Genomic DNA, 22,968 nt, shown 5'->3' with positions numbered 1-22,968 from the left:
ACCTCATAAAAGTCAGTTTAAGCCAAAATATAGAGGCAAGACAGAAAGTCCACAAAAATCAGTGGTTAAATTAAAAAGGACATTCAAATCTATTTTTCCACTGCATAATACATTTGCCATTTTTACAAAACAAAATTCTAATATTCTTTAAATGAATGTTAAAAAGGTGAGAAATTTTTTTTTTTTCAAGGATCATTTCTAACATACTGAGTAGAAATAGGCAGGGAGAGGAGTACTTGCACTTCTTTCATATATGCTTGCACTCAGCAGATTACTATAGCTGCACTACCAACATATTCAACTATTATACCTCTTATTATACAACCTACGACTGCTTTGAAACATATATTCAAATAACACAATTTACTTTTCCTGTTTGTATGTTGATTTAGATATTTGTACTTGTTATTCTTGATATGCTGTAAGAGTGATGAAATTCTGAGAAGCAAGACCTTCCTTAGGTGAACATCTAAATCCAAGTGAAAAGTTCCCTTAACTGTCAAAAATTATATTTGTATTAATACTAGATCCTGAAAAGTGCAGTTTTACAATCACCCCTTAGGACATAATAAACTAAAGAGAAAAATGTGATCAGTTGTAGGTAAAACTTACCTTCAACAGTGCCTCCTGATTTCACAGACAGACGGTCTAAGAAACCTCTAAACTCCTAAGTCCTAGTGTCAAGGATTCTCCCTTTTTCCACTCAAAATCATATAGCAGCAGCAATTATAACTATTCTTTACCTACAGCATGTTAAGAACTTTACCAATTTTTAATTATGCTCTAGCACCAGAGATCAGAATAGAATTAATGTCATTCAGCAGGTTTCCTGGTATTTTTCTACAGCCAACCATTTCTCTGAAGACTTTAGTTGGCCAAACCACTGAAACTCCAAAGACCTGAACATTGCGTACCTGAATCACATTTTCTAACTCTTAGGTCTGTCTACTTAGATTGCCTCTATATTCTTCCCAAAAGCACTAGAGCAGCTGTCTGAACCAAGGACACTCCGCAGCTTGGAGGATTAGATTCTTATCAAACGTAAAAATAAATCCTAGTGTCATAGACTTTAATGGCCAAAAGGGCCAGCCGGATCGTCCTTTTTGAACAGTACAACACAGACCATTACATTTCATCCAGTAGTTTATGCATCAATTTGACTAGTTCAGGTTGAGCAAAGACACTTCTTCTGGTCTAACTTGATTTTTACTGAAATTCACTTTATAAGTGCTGCCATTAAGCATGGCAGAGACTTTCTGTTTGCATAACACCTCCCTTAATACAACTCTGATCCTGACTAGAACGTAATGTTCTTCTAAAAAATAAATATTAAGGTTAAGCTATATCTGCTTCTGCTATACTAGTGTCCTTTTCATTATCCCATGTTCATGAACCATCTTAATTAAGGTTTATGATTATATGACAAAACATCTTCAACTCGGCTGAGAACTTTCATTTCAGCTAGAAACACAGCATCTTGTGATGCTTTCATTGTGGTTATCATTTTTGTTTTAAAAGGTATTGAGAGTTCATACACGTTCCTGCTGCTTGCAGACCTGCTCTCCCTTGACAGATCTACATCAATATCACCTTCCCACCTCCAGCTACTGATGTACTTTTCACCTACCTTAAACCCACTTCTAAAGTCTTCCAGTGCTTCCTCTGTTAACAAGTTAGCATTTAGGTATCTATTCCTATATATTTCCCAGCTACAATTCACTCTTGACATTATTCCAACCACTTTTATACCTGTTTTCTAATCAATTTACCTACATAAACACTTCAGGTTCCTTGGGTGATTGAGTTGCACCCATTGATCATAACCTTTGTCCAATTCAAATGCCTTAGATCCTTCAGCAATTGAGGGATTTAAACAAATCTTAGCAAATAAGCGAGCTAAGGGGTGAAAGTCTTTTATTTTTCTTTTTGGGAACTAGATACCAAAGACAGAAGTTTTGATGTTGAGATTAAGTACTTCTGGTAACGGTATTAAGAGTACAGATCAAAGTGGAAAGAAAGGTTTGTACTCTCAAGAGGATCTGTTAAAATGAGGAATCCACTGATATGAACTAGGCTTCTGATTCAGATGGGCCAGTGAAGGATGATAACATTTTGTACCATCTGCTGAAGTAACAAACATAGAAGGGAAAATAAACCATGAAAGGCAGTGATTAGCAAGCATGGCAGCAAGGATGGGTTACTCTGCTAACGTGAACGAAGTAGTGGACTTCAGACAAGTCCTAAAAACCATCACCAGTAAAATCTATTATGTGGTAGATAAGGAGGAATACACAGGATGATGAAATAAGGAGACTTTGAACAGCAGAGATTAGTTAAAAGATGCCAGTTATTCAGCAGACCTACAGTGTAGTAAAAAGAGGAAACAAAAAAAACTCCACACCCATACAATGACCTAAAAGGACAAAGTTATTATTTTGTGCATTTTTAAGAGACTTGAAATAGAGATAGATTTTAGAATATGCTATATAAGCTTTAAAAAAAAAAAATCTTAAGTATCATGATGTGAAATCTACACAAAAGAACCACTCATATTGAGATCTTGACTACATCTGTCCAGCTGCAATTCATTAGATGTTTCTGATATGCAGTTTGGAAAACAAGGAAAGCATCAGTAATTATATTGGTATAACCTTGCCCAAAAGCTCTGGATTACATCTGCCCTGGCCTAATGGTTTAGGTACACGTAGGGAAGAAATGAAAAGCGTAAATGAACTCTTTAAGCTTTACATCCTTGCAAGAAATCTGGGCTGGGAAGCCAGAAGATGATAGCAACCCAGGTAACATAAATGTCCTTGGCAGGCCAACATGTCTAAGTAAAACTAAAACATTCTTGCCCTAGGTGCAAGGTTTTAAGTGTTCTCCTTCCTTAGTTACATTAAAAAAAGAATCACAGGGAGCTAACCCTGGGTTTCTGGAATGCTTTTATTGTATTTAGCATATTATCAAATTTGTGGGAAAAATAGGTCTTTCAAGTAGTAAAATCTTTGACATATTAAACTTCCGTAAGTATTTTGATAGTAGAAACCACAAGAAATTTCACTTTTCACAACCATGTGAAAGTAACAGCACCACAGAGTGTGCACCTGCATCACAAAGACGTTGCCCTATCTCATCCTCTAAGTGTATTCTTGCTACCATGTGTCTTTCAATTACATGGGTTTGAGACTGATTCACCATCTTCAAGAGAATCTCTCAGTCGTCACCACTTACTCTGCTTTGGTTCGCACTGCCAACTGGTCTGAAAGCGTGCAAACTGGAATACTTTTGGAAGAAATTCACCCAAAAGGCACACTCTGCAATGCTCCTCTATCTGCTAATAACCGCTCCAGCCATACTGTAAGACTAAAACTAGACCAAAGTAAAACTCCTTTGTAAAAGTACAAGCATGCCCAGAAGGAACGCCACGTGCTCAGCATCAACTGTTTTGGTGCATGGATCCACTCCTATTGTGCCACGGTACTGGCTGCTTCTGCCATTCCCCCTGCCAGGGCAGCACTCCACATCTCAGCGGAGCACTCCAAGTCACGCACAACTTGCGAGCTCCTCACCTTTCCTTCTGCAGAACACCCAATAGTGAAGTTCTCTTCTTCATTAGATCTTGAAAGGCTTTGAAGTGAGAGACTGGTTTATTGTCTTTGATGCTAGAACTTCAAAAGATTACAAGCTATGGATTGGCGTTCCTTTTGAAACACCCTCCTCTAAATTTAACTGTGGTACACTTAGCATCAGATGTTGTAAACAACAGTACTTTCTACATGAACACCATGGCTGTGCAGGGCTGTCTTTTGGCAACAGGCACAGTTGTGTGCATCCCCTCAGAAATGCAACCAAATACTATCTTAATAACTCCTTTACTGACCCAGAATACAGAAGTGTCTGGTCCAGAACAGTTTCAAACTTTAGATGCTTGTGTCTCCCATTTTTTTTTCCAGTTGCAAAATATAACAAAGGTTTACTTTAAAGAGACACTTAGGAGAGATGATGCTTACAAACAGATCCATCTGCAATGCTTTACTGTAAAAATATATTTTCTTTTCCACTTGCAAAAGAGTAGGGTTGGGGATTTTGGGTTTGGTGGTTTTTTTGTTATTTTTGACTACTGCATAATCATATCAGGGGCACTTGGTTTTCAGAATCCTTATCTTCTGACTAAATAAAATTTTTTAATAGCACTACTACAATGCAGGAAATGTTTTCAAAAGAATGATTTACCTATTCTTAGTGATTTTGCCTTTCCAATCTCAAACAGCTCCATAATCAAGGAAGAATTCTCATTGAAATTACAAAGCAGTAAGAGTGTAAAATTCAGGAAGACAAACAATTCCTCAGTGCCCAACTGCTCAAAAGGCGGATTCCCATTTTGGATTTTTCTATACTATCAAATTCAAAATATTCTCCTTTCAAAGAAAAATCAAAATGGTCAAAATGTGTGAAATATGAAAAAAAATTGCCATTTTCTTCAAATAGCAACAAAAGCATTAATTTCGATCCCTTGCTAGTTACTTGTAACTGTATGCCATAATTTGTATGTTTTTCTGTTATATATTTTATTATAGTCCACCTGACAGGTAATAAAAGGGAAGAAAATATAGTTCAAAGCAATTTGTAGTACTGTTAATCAAGAGAGGTAAACTCACAATGATGAAGTAAACCAATGAAGGACAAAGGCTGTGTCACATACTGTTACGTTTGTTGCATTTCAGATTAGTATTTTTCATTCAGGATTTGTGCGGTTATATTCTCTTTCTTGTAATAGAGACTCATTTTTAAATTTTATGCTTGAATTTCTAAAAGTAACTTTATTCTGCCAATGTAGGAATCCGTTGTGGAATACTTGAACAAGCAGCCATTCCCAACATGACATATTTCAAAGTATAAGTAAAGCTCAGAAATTAAGCGCTAGGAGTTTTATTCACACAGCAAGTGACAATGTCTACATGAGTAGGGTTAGGCCATGACAGAAATGTTTCTACTGAATCATAAATTACAATTTGTGGGCCTTGGCTGGGAAACACCACCTGCATTCAGTGCGTTGACCAACTCTTCCTTCTGCCAGCTGTTTCACTTAGGAACACAAATGTCATTGCAGGTCTGAAAGCATTTCACTTCCATTAAAAGAAGTGACATCCATGATGTCCACTAAGGCACCTCCAAATTCACAGAATCACAGAATCGTATAGGTTGGAAAAGACCTTTAAGACCATCGAGTCCAACCGTAAACCTAACACTGCCGAGACCACCACTATACCATGTCCCTAAGCACCTCATCCAAACGTCTTTTAAATACCTCCAGGGATGGCGACTCAACCACTTCACTTAAATTAGAGGACAGTTATCACTTGCAAGGACACTTCAAAACCCTAAGGTCAAGCTTCTTAACCATCTAATACAATCAATGGACTTCCACACATGAGGTGTGGTGCTGCCAGTTTAACCAACAGGAGAAACCAAGCCCACAGGCATTCGTAACTCCTTGCTTCTTGGGCCCAGAACAACCACCGCCCTGCAGGATCCGGGTGCAGAGCCTTTGTTCAGGATTAATTTCTACAACTCCTTTGAATATATGATATTCAAAGGAGTAAGGGGTTTGGTAGTTTACACAAAGCAGTCCCTAAATAAATTAAGGAATAATTAAAGGAAGAAAAAAGGAACAGTGAATCCTGGCAGATCCTCTTCTAACAACAAATGGTATATTTTATTTTTAAAGCCTGATGTTACACTAGCCCTGTGCACGTTATGTACCCTTAAAGGTACACTCTACCTATGAGAAGCCACCGATTTATGGTTAGTCCAAAATATTAACAGTAATCAAATAGTCTTTAGTACAGTTACAATATAAATAGCTTAAATCAGTCAATTATTGTAGAGAAAATAAAACCTCTAACATAATACAACTAGCAAATGTTACATACTCATGCACTCCCTTGTATCCATCCCCTTCCCTAGTGTTGCACCCACCTTTCCACCACCCCTTGGCGTCCTGGGATCGGCAGCACCCTCTTCCACACGGCAAATGGTCAGGGTCCCATGTTGTTCATCAGGAGTAGTAGGATGCTGATGGTGGGGATTGTTCCTTCTTCTCTCTGGTGTCCACCTGAGGTAATATTACACATTTCCAAAACTGTTCTACTCACCGTTCTTTCTTCATTGGTCTGGCAATTCCACATTACAGCCAAATAATTATATCTAGCGTGGTTTACTCACATTGTGTATTTGTTCTTTCTTCTCTTTGTTCTTGTTTTGCACAACTCTTTAGACTGTATTTCTTTAGGGATCGGCACTTGGCCATGGATGATTTGTCTATATCCATGGGGCCTCTGGCACCTAAGATCATAGATTAATTGATTCTACACAAGATAACTACTTATTACTTACTAGCCATTAGCTACAGAAACATATAAAAATCATTATAAACATAGGCAGTACACCATGCAATTGTACAAAGCTAGGCTGTGATTTGACAGTTGCTGTTACGGCTAAAACAAAGCTTAAGGTAGGGCAAGATAAGACCAGAAAAATCAAGCTCAGTGAGTCTTCATGCTAAGGCCTGGCAGAGTTAATACAAGTTACCAGCGACGATAATACTGCGTTTATGTGGTTACAGGGCTATACCGGTAGCTAGGTCACTCTCCAGGAAGGGGTAATGTTGTCTTGAAACTCCTTAGGTATCAGATAAAATAAAATTCAGGCCTTCCAAATCCCTAGTCTCCCAGGGATACTCCCAGAGAATACTCTAACAGCATGACATAAAATACCAGCTCTATTTAGAGCTTCCACCCACCGCACAGTGGCAGCTGCTCGGCTGAATGCCGTTCATGTGTTAGGTGACTTGGGCTTTGGGCGAATGGGTGGAATTTAGGTGACCCAAAGCTGCATTCAGATGGCTGTTTAGCTTAGCAGGAGACAGGAGGCTCCAGCCACACTCAGACATTGAGGAAACTTTAAAATTGAAAAGGAATACACACTGATAAGTTTTTAGCTTCTTCAAGAAGAGTCAGCTTTTTGGATTACCTTCTTACATAAAGGTGTCTAAACCCTGCATATGTTCTATTTCAAGCACCAAAACCAGCTCTCTAAATTTAGTGTCAAGGTACACAAACTAGGAAGCTGATTTCCCTCAGCTCCTCAAGTAGAAAAGAGACAGACAGACTCCTCCAGAGGACAATTTTGATCATAAGAACTCCTACTTAATTACCATCCAAACGCAGCTAAAAAGAAAATACCACAAACTTTTGCTTTGCAATTTATTTATTAAGGAGAAACATATAAAAGGGACCACAAAACGGGACAAAAAATATTGAAACATTCTGAAGAAAAACAAAAAAAGGTAAGTCAGACAAAAATCACCTAATAATTGGGAAGGAACTTTCCTTTCCCATCCTTCAACATGCTGTGTAAAACAGTATCCTAAAGCGTCGAGAATAAGTACTGGATGCAATTACAGCTTCAGTATCTATCTATCTTTTCTTCGGCCTATTCAAAGCACTAAATGCCTGTGTCTTCCAGGTGGTGAAGTGCATATTCCTTAGTATATGGACAAATTCAGCTAGAAAAGGCAAAGAATTGAAGAAAGAAAAAAAACCAAACCAAACCAAACCAAAAAAACCCAAAATAACACAGCTGCTTAGTCTTCAGTGAAATATGCCTCCAGTCCCTCCAGTTCTGCATCAGCTGTTGTATTTGAAGAGGTGGGAGCAGAATTTGAATTCATGCTTTCCTGACTATTACTTTTTTGTTGAGAGTTTCCTGAATTATTTAGTTCCTTCTTCAGTTCCCTACCACCACTTAATAGCCTTTGACTCTCTGTAAAATACTGATTAGGATGATTCAGAGAAAACCCAACGTCATCAACCTGCACATAAAAGGGAAGGAACAGTGAGTTATTATATTTATTTCAAAAAGTCATCTTTTTCACATTCAAGAACAAATTAATTAGCAATTTAATAAGTTCCAATTTTGTTGAAGAAAAAGGCATCAGTTTGTAAATACTATCCCAGTAAATATTAGTATGACACAGATTCACTTTCATCACAAAATTTCTTCCTTCATGTTAGAAATAAAACAACTGCTTTGGCATATTCAAACAATATTTCACACTGTCTTTGCTGCAGTAAAGAAAAAAACCTCCCCAAAACATATAAAACAATGTAAGTAAAATGGCATACCTTTACAGATGTAGGACAATTGAACCTACACCTTAAAACAGCATTTCCCTACCCAAAAGAGAGACTGAGGCAAGTCTACTGCAAATGGCAGTAGAGAATACTACTAAAAGTTGTAACAACTGCACAATATAAATCTAGATCTCCGAGTGTGAATGGAAACGGGCAGCTTCACCTCTTTCCCTGTTTTCTCCAGTAGCCACAAATGCAATATTTACAAGGCAGCAGGCTAAGACAGAAGCCCAACAGACCAAGCCCCCTTATTTCTGCTCCATCAGTGCCAACATCAGCATCCTGGAACTAGATGCACAACCAATACCAAAGAACATTTACTCTTCAGTGGAAAAGAATACAGAAAACTAGCATAAGGTGCAATGTAGTTTTCTATCTCCTTTCTACTTAGCAGGTGCATTCTTTCAGCTCCATAATTATTTGGTAAAATGAACATTCAATTGATGCTCATCAAATATTTCAAATCAACAAATCTTTCAGTTTTAAAAGCAAGCTATTCTGACATATTCACCACAAATCTCAGTTATAACCTTTGTATCTCTTTTCAGGGGTTCAGAAGTTGGAAACGCTTACTTCAAAAGGTGCTTCCACGTCATATTCAGGCAATCTGCACCTTTTATTTGCCCGTCAATTCATGCGAATACTAAGAACATTTTGAGAAAAATACTGCTTTTAAATAATGTTAGAAAATTTCCCAAACCTGGGATACAATAAAGGAAGACTAAGGGCCATCTACTGGTAATTTTCTGCTCCCACTATCTTCCCTTTGTCCCAGAGGGGTGGGGCCAATTCAAGCATAACAGGCAACTTTGCACACATGCAGCATCTCATGAAGACACGTACTGTAGCTGATTTAATATGCCAAAAAACATCAATTTAAATTTCAGCCACTTGTGAAAAATCATAAAGCAGAGAATCATGCGTTTTAAATGGAACCCTGATTCAATGCATTACCACTGACCAACTTAGCTCCATCAGAAAATGACGATGTATGTAACGAAGTCTAATTCAGACTCGAAGACGACATTAGCAACTGTAGTAAGTGACCTTGCTTGAAAAATCTAAAAAATAAGTGACAGGCCCAGAACACTGATTTGGCACTCAAAAGGCACAAAGCAAAAAAAAGAAACCTGAAGCCACCACAGAATTTCATTTCAGTCTTATCTGGAGGAGTTTCATGCAGCCAGCTTTCATCCATGCACCAATTTCCATTATGTGGGAACTAAATTACTTCTTTACACCAAAAAGGCTTAAAAAGAAGCGATACAGTGAAAAGCTGGCTTTCCTAGAAGAAGCTGGTAATGAGTTCTATTTTTTTTAATCTTAAAATCTCAGTTTTCTTCAGACCAATTTAAGATTCACTTTGTAACTCTTAATTTTGTTCTAAACTCTTCTCTCCCCAACAAATTGGAATAAGCTGTAGAATCAGCTCATTGTATGAATGGAGCATGTTTTCAGAGGTGATTGACAGTATCTGGCTAAAAGCTATTTACAGGTTGTTAGTTAAAATTATCGACTCCATGTACCCTATTTTAATTAAAAGAATTCTGCCCATTCATTTTATCGTCTTTTTTTGAGAGCCTGAAGAGAGAAAGGGGAAGTTTTGTTCATCATCATCATCATCATCTTCAATTGTGAGATGGTGATACATAAACAATTCTGTTCTGTGTAATTTCCAAGAAGGTTCTCTGAGTAAAAATATTCTGCTCTAGCTGGAAATACACAAGAAATTTGACCACAAAAATGGAGGTGAAGCATACACACATTTCCTGGCTTTTTTATGTTAGACTGCTCATGTTACTTTATGTAAGTTTTACAATGCTTTTAGGTAATACAGATAAAAGCACATCAATTTTAAAAGCTGCATCATTAACTTAGCTGTGAGTTACCTGAAACTTACTACCAGAAACAGAGAAACTAGATTTCTCTAACAGCTTTATCCTTTCAGACCTGTAAATCCATCTGGAATCCACTATGCCCAAAGAAAAATGTATTTTCTGTGCAGTCAAAAATTTAAGCTTATAGCATGTATTGATCCGAGTGAAAAGACCTGTCACTTCAGACAGAACTGTTTATTCCATCTACTAGATGATACTAACACAAGACTTTTTTTGGATTCAACAGATTTTGCACGTACTGGCCTTCATACAAATTCTAGTTTTGTATTTCTGCTACAGCAAATATTGTTTTGAAAAACCCGAAGCAATCATTTTGTAGCTATAGTATCTTTGGGTTTTAACTAAGAACTTTTAAAATGACAGCTGATAATGCTATAGCTGATATTACAGAAAAACCATGTGGAGCAATCATGGTGCTACAGTAAATGGTATCAATTAACCACATCCCCTTTTTAAAAAAAAAAAAAAAAAAAAAAAAAAAACAACACACCAAAAAAGTCCAGTGTTCTTGCCATTTGATCACAAAGAACTAAGAACAATGGTTTTTGTATATGTTTTAAAATAAACTATTCAAAAGTGATTCTTTTGTACCAGAAAGTTTGCTATGTGTCAGATTTCATTTACTCCTTAAAAATACACAAGGGTTGTAAAATATCAATACACAACAATAAAATGTTTAGAGATAAATATTAATATACAAATAATCAGCCACTACAGCTGTAACTGCAACAAGTAACTAATACAGCAATATTCATGCAAACAACATTAACATCATTAGTTGCTTTGGAATATAACTTACTAACACAGGCATTAGCCAGTTAGGCTTTCTTATTTATTCATAATGCTCAGGCTCTTAAAACAGTAGATTTATACAGTGGATTTATACACAATCAGATTTCAAAGCACTAATTATTTCTACAGGCAAGCTGTCACAAGAACATTTATTTAACCTACTAGTAGTTCATAGCTGATATCAATCTCTTTTACTTGACTGCATATATGTAGCCAAGATCTCCAAACTGTTGGTCTGGAAATATTTTTATCTATTTTGAGTTGCCATCCAATTCTATCAACTAAAGTAAAATAAAATCTTGACGCTATTGCGACCATGAAAGGCATTCCTCATTACTGTGACCATTTACTTTGGGTTATGGTTACACTGCTTACATTTTCAGGGTGTGTCATTTCCACTTTACACAAATTGCTTTGTGTCCTCACTTTAGTACAAAATAAAAACTTATCTAAAAGGGATAATCAACATGAAATAGCTTATTATTAACTCAAGTACAAACATTAGAACTTCAAACAGTTATGATGCTTTCCATATGGTTTAAAATCCAAATTTGACCATCAAGAAAGATACTTTAGTATTTTGCTAGTGTTTGACTGAATGCTTACTCTAGTTACCATATAACCAAAGCTTACGCTTGATTCTTATTAAAATATGATAATGTTTGAAAATATCTACCCTACAGGCCATTCAGTCATACTTCTATCAAGTCAAAGACCTTCTTTTCTTCACATATATAGGACAGCTTGTCTCTATCAAATTACAGTTTTATTATTTAGAAAATAACTTTCCCAAAAAAGAGTATACCCTGATATCCCAGAACTTGAAAAATATGGTAAAACCATTCATGCACTATAGGTAGCGCCTTCCTTTCCCACACTTATTGAAAGACTTAACAGATTGAATACATGTACATTTCCTTAACACATTAGTTCCTGCCTGAAGACAATGCACTGGACCACAAATGATGTTTACTTTTGTTCTATGGTTGTGAGACAGTGAAATGGAAGTTCAGGAGAGGTGTAGCATTAAAGTTAATAAGCCCAGTTTACACGGAATATGCAGAGAAGCAGCTTTTAGGTAACCGGTGCTATTTGAACCGGCAGCACTGAGGTGCAAAAACACCCTCCCCCCGCAAAAAAAAATAGTTCTAAACATTCTCACTCTAGTCCAGCTGGATTTATTAACATGGTCTTAGTGCCGAGCACTAGACTACTGAAGCCAACAGCAAAACTACTGCCAGCATGAGTATAAGATGCAGTAGAAACTTGAGAGGATGATGGGGAGGAAATGCAAAGAGAGTCCTTAAGCAGACATAGAGTGCAATTGACCCTGTAAACTTAGAAAAATATCATAATCTTAAACAAGTCTCCACTACAAAGTCATTCATAGTGGACATAACCCACATATGGACTGTAACTTTCAAGAATTACAGGTAACACTATCAGCTCTGCCCAACATATATGAAGTACCTTCTTGGTAAAATTTTTACATAATTGAAGCTGAAGCTATTCTCCATGTAAGCCAGTCTATTATTTCTACAAAAATTTTACTTAAGATTGTTCACCTATTTGAAGAAACAGTAACAATCAATGTTATGCTGATTGATTCTTCAGAAACGTCCTTCACTGAAAAGCTCTGCTAGTGATATACAGGAAAGCAAGAGTTTGGTTGTCTGATTAGGTTTCACCAGCTTCAGAGACGCATCTTTTGACCACCCCATGAAAAAAAATATATTACTAAAGCATATAGTTGTAGGACAGAAAAATCATTCTGAGCAGGCTGGTAACAAGTTTAGCAGCTTAATTCTCTAAAAAAATTGCCCTCATAAGCATATTTCAAACTACAGAAAGTGCCTTTCTGTGCATTCTGCTTTCTCTCACTGAAGAAAGACAGACACTTATCAACAGCAAAGCAGAAAGATGACTCCTAGTGCAAGCAGCAAAGACAGATATTTGTATTACGAAAAGACTGAAACAAATAATGCCTTTCTGGAATTTGCCACAGAAGAATGGAAAGACAGCTTTCCTAAAATACAACAGATCTTCAGTGCTTTGCTGATTTATCCTTTGGTGAATGTTGACCTTGGGGTCTATAGTCATCTTGGGAAAATATTATTTCTACTGCCTTAGTCTTACATAGGGTATGCGTTATCTAAATTTCAAATTATATATAATTTTGAATTTCCTGTTTTATCATTTTCTAAGACTGTAAGACAAAGTGTTCCTCTCAAATTACAGCTGCCAAAACAACACTGGATACAGGTTCAGGGTATACCTTTACCATACATTCACACATAGGATTGCTGGAAATTTAAGGAGACAAACACTTCCATTTAAATCAAATGTGAAAACCAGTGAGAACAAAAAAGTCAATGGTAAATGCCTCTGGGCATGTCATCTAATCCTCATCCATATCTTTAGCAACGCTGTTCCATATTCTTATGTTTGAAAGGGATGTTTCAATTTTTTGAGTTGTGGAGAGAACAAACATATAAGATGGGCTGCGCTCCACTGGGTTTTTTTGACAACAAAGAACCTAGAACCAATGTGAAAACTGGTTCTTTGAATCAAGGAATCACATAGGAGATGGACTGCAGCCATTCGCTATCTGACAATTTTGTGGAGGATCTTACTTTAATATGTTAAAGAAGCTTACAATTAAGCAAACGGGAAAGCTCCGAGAATGTTTATCTTGATTTAAAAACCAATCATACATGACCAAAGACATGAAAAAATATCAAGTGAAAATTAACAATATTAACTATGTAAGTGCTGGAAGACTAGAGTTTTAGTTAAACTTGTTAGACCCATTTTGTTTAATTTTTTAAGATATATCTCAAAATACCAAACTTGCATAATGGGTTAAAAAACACAATTTGTTTAAAAATGGATATTGAAAAAGTTAAATGGCTTGAAATAGACAAAATTCCACAATATTGACATTTTCAGGAAGAAAGCATAACCTTTTAATATATCTTGTAATGTTCAGGGTATTAATAAAATCAATATATAAATGCAGAAAATTACAAAAGAATATTTGAAATTATTGAAATGAAAACTAACAAGGCAAGACAGCTAATGATGGATGTGAAAACTGCAAATAGTCTCTGGACTTCATGCATGATTTCCAAGGCCTTCCTCAAGACAAAGATGGTGATTATAATATAACAAAAATTAGTAACTACTTACATCATGCGTCAACTCAAAGTACTTCTGACAGGCCAGCTGGTAATGCATGCCCTTCACCAATTCCAGGATCTATACAGAGGGAGAAAAATGTAATGGATTCAGAAGTAGCACACGTACTTCTTGCTGATACTTACCATGACAAGGTATTTCGCAACAGCCTTGTATAATAGCTCATGGAAATTTGCAGCATATGACATCTTTGACATGTGTGTATCCTACTAATAACTGACAACATTTAGACATACTATAGTTCTTTAAAAATACCCTGGCTACATTAAAAACAAGATAAACCACAGGAAGATACGCCTGGTCCTTAAAATGTAATTTCAATACTCTTAACTTCAAGAATAACTTGAATCTATATTTTGGTAATATAATTGTGACAGTTATTGTCAAACTATCATATTACAACATCTCTTCCATAATTGCAGACATAAATCTAGTAATTCAAGTAGTTGAAGCATGAAGCAATCAAGGACACGATTTGTATTTTTATTTTCCACATTACCAGTTCATGCAGATGCAGAGTAAAATACTACTGTGCTCCCATCAGGAAAATTTAATGCAAATCCTTTAGACAAGTATCTGTGAGAGGGGAATGCTTTTACCTTCAATCAGATTTGTCCTTTTTGAAATGAAGTTATTTCTAGTCAAGCTCAGCAGAATATGTGAGTGAATAGCCTGTTTTGAACACCTATTAGGAAAATCATGCCATCTTTTGTAAATATAATTTGCTTCCCAATTCTACTTCAGGTAATCTCCTCTGTGCTGCATAAAGTCCCATTCTTATCACCAGAATGCAATGTTGGTTGAAATTTTTTAAAGTTTCATCACCTCCTCCTTTCTTTATATAATCAAAATGTATGCCCTCTCTGCTTATCAAACAGAGAAAATTGCTGGAATTAAGAGATAGCCTCAATGGAAGGAAAAAAGTTTTCAAGAAATGTTAATTTCAAGCCCCTTTCCCAAGGCTGACCTTTGTGTCAAACACAGCAATCCACTCCAGCTTAAATCCCTGATGTACTCATTATTGGATGCTGCCTTGTATTTATTGACAGATGTATAAATAAATTACATTTGCTGAATGGATAAAAACAGCAACACACTGCCAAGAAAGTACTTAGCCACATTGTTTCTCTGTTATAGCCCAACTGATTACATTTCTATCCCTCTTGCCACCTCCTGTTAAATCTTCTGTAAAAGATCAAGGCCAAGGCCAACTAGGCAATGAAATCTGAAATCAGGCACTACCTGTGTACATATATATATTTTTTTACCTCCTCCCTCCTTTGAAATTGACTGAAAAAATTAGTGTCACATTAAGTAGTTAAGGACTGAAGAAAACTCGCCTATTCTAAACACTTCAATTACATATTGCCTTATGTTTTCCTGTTTGGTCCTTACAATAAAATCTATGCCATGGAAAAGAGCTATCTCTATTTTTAAGTAAATGCTAACCACGTTTTATGTATGTACTTTTTAAAAAAGTATTTTTCACATAATTTGGAGTAATGATCAGAAGGCCTATAAGTCTGTTGGTTAGATGAAAGAGACATTCATAATGTTCTGTAGCATTCAGACTTTTCTACCCTCAATTTTCCAGATGAAATAAGTCAACTAATTTAATCTAGTTCATAAATACTTCAGGTTTTATCAAAATTATTCTTCTTTTAATCAAGATTACACCTAATATAAATTATATAAATAAAAAGTTCTCTAAATTCATGTGTAAATATATTTTAAGTCTCAGAACCTTAAGTGAGCAAACAAAAACTTAAGTATGGACAAATTCTGAGTATAAACCCCAAAAGTTTAAAAGCATCAAGGTTCTCTTGTAATTTAAGAGAACTTTTTGAAAAAGCTGATCAGTTAAAAGGCTAGTAGTCATTCTGCAGTTTATTTAACTTTTGAATCGCAGACCACAGTTATAGCTGCTGTTTGTATCAATGATGCCATTATCCAACTATCCTGAAAAGCGGAAAAGACAAGAATTATCAAAGCTAGCTTTTGATTTACTAACTCACAATGATTCACAGGATGTGAGATCAAGCTGCTGTTGTTGTCTTTGACAGTTCAGTGGAAAAATGGTAACTTCAAGTGACAGATATCAGAAGAGGGATCACTCACTGACACAGTCACAGATGATGAGAGAATGAAGGGGCACTTACAAATAAATTCCTGTTTTATAAGAGAGATTATTCTGAGCAAACTATTCTGAAACCATGTCCATTTAAGACCTTGACCCATCCTTGGGAAAATCTTGACCCACCTGTAAGGTCGAGGACTTCACTGAATCAATACTGCTGACATATGAAAGCTGTAATGGTCATGTTATCAGAGCTGGCCTTGAGGGATTTTAAATTCTTAAAGAGCAACCATGTTATTTTGCAGCAGCTTGATCTTTATTGCCCAGCTACACTGCAGTTTCACGAAGGCACTACTGTGCCACTCCCTGTAGACTCCTTCTCAGACCTCTCAGAGGCTGCTGTTAGGTCACCACACAGATTTTTCTACTGTACTACTATGAAGACATGGAGAACAGCTGTTAGAGGAACCTCTACCAGCATTCTCCAGTGAAGTTTGGTAACTAGGTCTTCACGGCACTTCTTTTCCCCAACATTGATAGAGTGCTCCATAGAACAGAATGCCAACCAGAACAGACCAGAGACTTTCATCCAGTTTGTTAAATTTATTAATGTGCATGATTGCACTGGTAGTTATCTCTTACTCCTGCTCCTTTACCCTCTCCACCACATCACCTCCCCAGCTTTGACTGGCCAGCCAATTTCAGCCAAATCTGACAGGTAGAGATGACAAAGCTATACAATTCCTACACGTTGATTACAAGTTGTGGTTGGGTAGAAAAGCTGGATGAACGTTTGTGGCTCATTCAGGGAAAAACATTTATAACTCAGCTCCTACCCATTCTGAAGAGGCAGCCAGGAGGCAGCCAAACTAGCACATATGTAACTTTGAACTGGCCACATCATGGGGGACCAGATTCACCTTCTGCATATATGATGAGGTTGAGGAATAAGGGCCACATTAAACACATCCAAAGAAGAGCAGGTTTAGTAGATTAACTGGCTTTAATAGGGAACAAGTTGCTAAGAGAAGAGACAAAAAAAGTTTTAAAATTGCAATAGAATGGAGTCCAGCTAGAAAGAAGTCCTCTGTGTGAGAGAAACTAACAATTCTCTATTTAAACAAAACAGGATTATAATTCATCATAAATATTATCTTTCCTACTACATTTGTGCACATAATGAAAGCCAGCTTGCAGCTGTTTTTCACTAGTGTACCCAGAAATAGACCTCCACTCAAAACTACCTTAATTCACAGCAGCAATCTTTTGCCTCTACATATATTAAGATATTTACACTAAATTGCTTTATTTGCAAGTAAAGGTACATACTCAGGTACTCTTTTTGTTAGTTCTTATGTGCCATTTCTTTCGTTGCCATCTGCAAGTTGCTTTTCTGATGTTGCTTTACTGACTGCTAATGAGGTTAAGATGATGTTTGGCAGCTGTATGCAGCCACCTGCTTCATAGATCCTCAGCATTCAAAGCTAAGACATTGCATAGCAAGATAGTTTGGGCTCTGTAATTATCCATTGTTATTTTCACTTACTCAAAGTTAGTTTGTTTTATTTGAAAATTGCAGAATTAACTTATATTTTTTAAATTAAAATCTTTCTACTATAGATTCAGTTAAGTATGACTCATTTCTAACTTTCTTTTTATTTCAAAGGTGACTGAAGGTATGATTGGGTGCAACTGCTGGAGTGTATCTGAATACATCCCAGTTTTCTTCTGTTTCAAGTCAGTTTGTGACCACCTCAGCATTAAGTCCTGCACCAGGAGTCCCCAATGCTCTTTGCTTCCTGGTCAGCACAGGCATCTGTCCTTTTTGTTGCTTTTGGATATTTCCTTTATATTTTAAACTGTTTTTGACTGTTTCATGTTTATCATGTATACATGTATAGTACAATTTTCTCAGATTTAAGCTTTGTTTTCCTTCAGGGACTCACTTACAGGCTAGAAAATAATTGTTACAGCTTTGCCAGAGCTCCTGTTCCTTTTATATTCTTTGACTTGTCTTTTGTAGTGAAGAGTACCTGATCACAGAGTGTTCAGCATTGCACATGGTAATACTTAGGGCCCCATAACAGATCAATTTCTCCCCTGCAATTTGCATCACAACTCTCAAACAACAAAACCTAATTGTATTCTAGCATGCTTTATAAAGGTATAAAAGAAAGAGGCAGTCATGATCCAGAAGAAGGTATTTTATTACCGCCTCTTAAAAATACCTGTATTTTTTCCTCCATTTTTAATGTAGGTTTTCTAGCCTGAAGTTCTGACTTTATGTATGTCAGTAAGGAACTCATTAAATACTTAACAAAAGAGTAAGTGAATGTCTGAATGAAAAGAATATGTCAATATGTGCCCATATTTACTGCAGCAACCCCTGGGCAGCTTATTAAATGAAGACAGATGTTAATTTAAACTAAGTTAATAATTTTAAAAGGAAACAGCTCTAATGCTAGTTGGTTTTGTCTGCTTTGGTTGTGGCTATTTTTCAAAGTTTTATACAGTCATCTGCTGAAAGTCAATGGTGTGAACATCAAATGCAAGAAGAGTTAATGCACCTGAGTATTCCATTTCTCTGACTTCACATAGTTTTAAATAATGTTATAAAAATGTACATTTTATAATTAGAAATTTTTTTGCTATTTTTCAGTGACACATTTTCATTTAACTGACAAATCCTGCATGAGTTTACAGCCACTTATTTTAAAAGACAGCCATGCCTGGTTTTAGATATGATAGATAACCCACATTCCTCTATTGCAATGCTGAGTCAAAGCCTGGACTGTTATCAAGTATGAAAGCAAGCATCTGAAATACTTAAAAATATAAAAAAGAAAAGTTACAAAATAAAATAAAATGAAGTATTTGCTTCATGTACATTTTAAGTTTGCAATATAACAGTTTCAAGAACAATGAGCTGAAACATTTTTATTTCATATGTTTGTTCTTTGTTTTCCTGTTTTCTCATCCTGAGCTATGTGTTTATCCCTTTGACTTTTTTTGTGTGCTTCTTTTTTCCTTCTTTCTCTTCTAAATAAAAATTTCATGAGTAGTTTAATACACCATAAATTGAAGCTGCTGAAGTGTGAAGACACAGCCCCTAATTCTGTCCACCCATTCCTGCCATCTGAAAATGAACCTCATTCCTCCTCACCCTCCCCAGGTAAGCTTATAGTTGGATAATTTCTTTAATCTATTTTGCCATGTAGTCATAAGGCCAGCATGAGGAAAGGAATGTAAACTCAACAGGCAGGGACAAACAGAGTAGAACTGCCTTCCACACCAGCAGGGCCCATTTAGGCTAATTAACTGCTCATGGAACTAAAGTCTAAGATTTGACTAATGAATTTAAGTACTTCTAAATTGGACACACTGAAATGAATGCCATTCATCTCTTTAACAACTGTAAAAAAATATGCATTTTAACTCTACTTTTCATATTATTTGTTCTAAAAGGCACATTTGACTGAGCACTGGCACAGGTTGCCCAGAGAAGTTGTGAGGTCTGCATCCTCGGAGACAGTCAAAACCTGTCTGGACATGGTCCTGGGCACCCGGCTCTAGATGACACTTCTTGAGCAGGGGGGTTAGACAAGAGGCACCTTCCAACATCAACCATACCGTGATTCAAAGCAGTCTCACTAGCACCTGCCTGTACATTTTTATTACATCCTCTTGGTGGTTAGAATATCAAATCCAAACTTTAAGAAATGTATTTTCTAGTTCAACCATCTACCTTGTGTACTTTCAACTGCGTTCTATGTATAATAAAATCTGTGCACATGCTCTAAAAGTCTTATGTATTCTTATAGTTTTTTATTACCAAACAGGTTAGCTGTGCTTCTCACCGTGTTTCTGCATGTCTTGCATTCTCTTAAGTTTTCTTTTCCTATGCTGTTTTTTTGTTTTACTGTGACAAGCCCATTCACCAGTCACTAGTCAACACTTACACTGTTTTTCTTACCAGTACTTAAATCGGATTTTTGAACAGTCCACTCTTTTTTAATCACATACAGCCTTTTTAACATTATAATCTCACCTGACAATAGCCAGATATAACTTCTTATTTCTAATACTTGTTTCCACTTATCAGCAATAAACTGAAGACTGGGAAAATTTAGTAGTCTGAAATACTGTAACTCAAACTTTTAAAATAATTAGTTTTAAGCCATGTCATGTTAAGATGTCATGCCATCTTAAGATGTTAAGCCACATCATGTAAATACTCTACAGTATTCTACCCATTAATGGTGTCAGTAATACTAACAACACCACAGCACCAAATAAACACGCACTAAAAAAGTCACTGGGGTTGATCAAGAGACATTGTATTAGATTGATAAGAACAGGTGGGAATTTCAATATCAGAAAAGAAGGCTTAGTATTGGCTGGTTAAATTTGTAATTGTATTCATTCAGCTTATATGCAAAAGTAGTCCTAGTGAAATCAATAAGCATGTTCATGCTTGAAAAATAAACCAAATACAAGACAATTAAGCAAGGCACACATTTTATCTGAGAAACCATAGAAGTGTAGTGTCAAAATATAGGGTCTAGAGAAAGTATAATCTCAGATAAAATGGGGAAGATATACTCCTAATACACAACTATTATTCTCAAAATAATGGAAAGGCTGAATGCAGTCCCCTATAGATAAATGTTCCCCACCTATAGAAAACACATGGAAACTTTCAGCACACAAATCTACACCAGAGTGCCACAAAGATTTATCTTCACTATGAAGTTTCCTTGAATAATCTTACTTTTGAGACTTTTACATTGTCCATTTTGAAAAATTTAATCATTTTAAAGCATTTACAGGTTTTGATGTAGTAAAGACAAAAACAATCTGAGAGATTTTGGACAGTGAACAAGGGGTCTCAGCCACCAGTTGAGAAATCTGAATGATGTACAATTTCTGGATTCAAGGTCTAATGCTTCTAAAAAATTCTTGGCAGCAAATGTGTATGGGTACCCTGTTTTATGATTTGAGTTTTAACTAGTTAATTTGTGGTGGGATTCTTTCCCCAGTAAAAGCTCACAAAATCTGTGTTCTAAGAAAAAAATGTGAATTTGATGAAAAGAGGTAAATTAATAAATATGAAGTGCCATATGATATCTTCATCAATTAAATATTTATTATAGCCACAAGTCAAAACAGACAAGACTTAAAACTGGAATTGATGAAAGAGATTTTAAGGAACTTTGATGTACCAAATTTCACTGTAATAATAAAATGAGTATCACATAAGGTTTGTCTATATCATTAATATCAATTGTTCTTGTATTTTTTTTTCTGTTTTATATATTTCCACAATAAATACTGACTTAATAAAAGATCTCTTACTTAATCACTTAATAGAAGATCTCTTACTTAAACAGTACTTGCTCTTATTTAATCAGAACTTACAAAAGCACTACCATGAAGATGACTGATGTTAAGGCAAAATTCTTTAGCTCAAGGGAAAATATTTTTACAGCCAGCAATGATCTAAAACTTTTCTAATATTAGATCATCAGAAGGGAGAGTGTAGGTTGGGTTGTTTTTTTTTTTTCCCACGGTGGTGGGTTGGGGGCGGGGGGGGGGGGGGGTGGTGTGCTGGTTTGGGAGGTTTTTGCTTGGTGTTTTGGTTTGGGGTTTTTTTTTTCCATTCATGGAAATACATAGCCATCAGAGGCCCAGGCACAGATTGGCTTACTTATTTCCATCTCTGTGAAGACTCTCCAATCCCCCAAACACTAAATTTGTTAGAGAACATTGGCCAAAGTTCAATGACTCAATCAAAACCTTTAATTTAATCCAATTATGGAAATAAGCAGTTTTTAAAATTAAGAGAACAATTGTACTAGAAAGAACATTCTTTCTTCTGAAATTATCTACTGTTCATTTACATAAGCATTTTTCCCTAAAGAAAAAGCAGTAACTGGAGCAAAAGCGAACAGGATGAGTCTAGACCCTCTATTTCTCCCAATTGTAGAACCAGAAATTTTTACTACCTTTTATTATTGAGATAGAAGTGAATTGGGAAAAAGATAATTTCTCCAAGAAAACTTTCAGAAACAAATAACAGATATTTTGAAATAGCTCTAATTCAAAGGCTATCATATCTATTTTTCTATGATTCTATATGTAGGCAACACATTACAGTGCATTTAGTACAGCACCACAGCAGATGTATTTATCTTAACATATGCTTTAATCTTCATATTTTTCAAATTGATTAGCTATTGTCAAACCTGTTTTCATAAAGATTTTACCTGATTAGCTGTATACTAAAGACAGAAATGAAATGTGATCCAAAATATACTATAAATTCAAATGCTATACAATCATGCACTCACACATTAGATGCTAAGCTAACTGTATTACTTCTACAAACAAAAAAAGCTACTATCACAAATAAAGAAATAGCCTAACCTAAGGAAAATGTGAAACAAATACAAGTTAAATAATTCAGTTCTTGGAATAAATATCAGGATTAATTCTTTCTGCTTCAGGCTGTAAAATAACTAGGCAAGACCTGGAAGTCGTCTGCTATATTACCTCGGCAAGATGACTTCAGCAGACACAATCTCAGACAAGATACAGCCTCAGAAAATCTGGCCTGGGATAGCAGGCTGGATCTAGATACTTCATAGCAAGCAGATTCACATATTCAAATGTTTTGATCACTTTTTTCACTACTGACTACTACAAAATGACTGCAATGAAAGCAGTCCAACGCTCAGACTGATTACTGAAGTCATGTGAGTTCTGGCAGTATTTGCTCTGCACCATCATCCCAAGGTCCAGCTTTCCT

At 35.9% G+C, this 22,968-nt stretch overlaps 1 protein-coding gene across 2 annotated transcripts in view; it reads right to left on the bottom strand.

The window, feature by feature from the left end:
- Positions 1–7,269: 7,269 nt before the first annotated feature.
- PRIM2 (DNA primase subunit 2) overlaps positions 7,270–22,968 on the bottom strand; it is a 136,742-nt gene continuing 121,043 nt past the window's right edge. For both annotated transcript variants that reach the window (XM_075498133.1, XM_075498134.1), the window contains exons 13-14: positions 14,075–14,143; positions 7,270–7,873 (exon numbers count right to left, since the gene is read on the bottom strand). In XM_075498133.1, coding sequence (XP_075354248.1) covers positions 7,646–7,873; positions 14,075–14,143 — 297 coding nt within the window. In that variant the 3' untranslated portion in view covers positions 7,270–7,645. The remainder of the gene's footprint in view (positions 7,874–14,074; positions 14,144–22,968) is intronic.

This window comes from Mycteria americana, chromosome 3 (assembly GCF_035582795.1).
Source record: "Mycteria americana isolate JAX WOST 10 ecotype Jacksonville Zoo and Gardens chromosome 3, USCA_MyAme_1.0, whole genome shotgun sequence".
Taxonomy (NCBI): domain Eukaryota; kingdom Metazoa; phylum Chordata; class Aves; order Ciconiiformes; family Ciconiidae; genus Mycteria; species Mycteria americana.
This window is presented reverse-complemented; position numbering and strand designations above follow the sequence as displayed.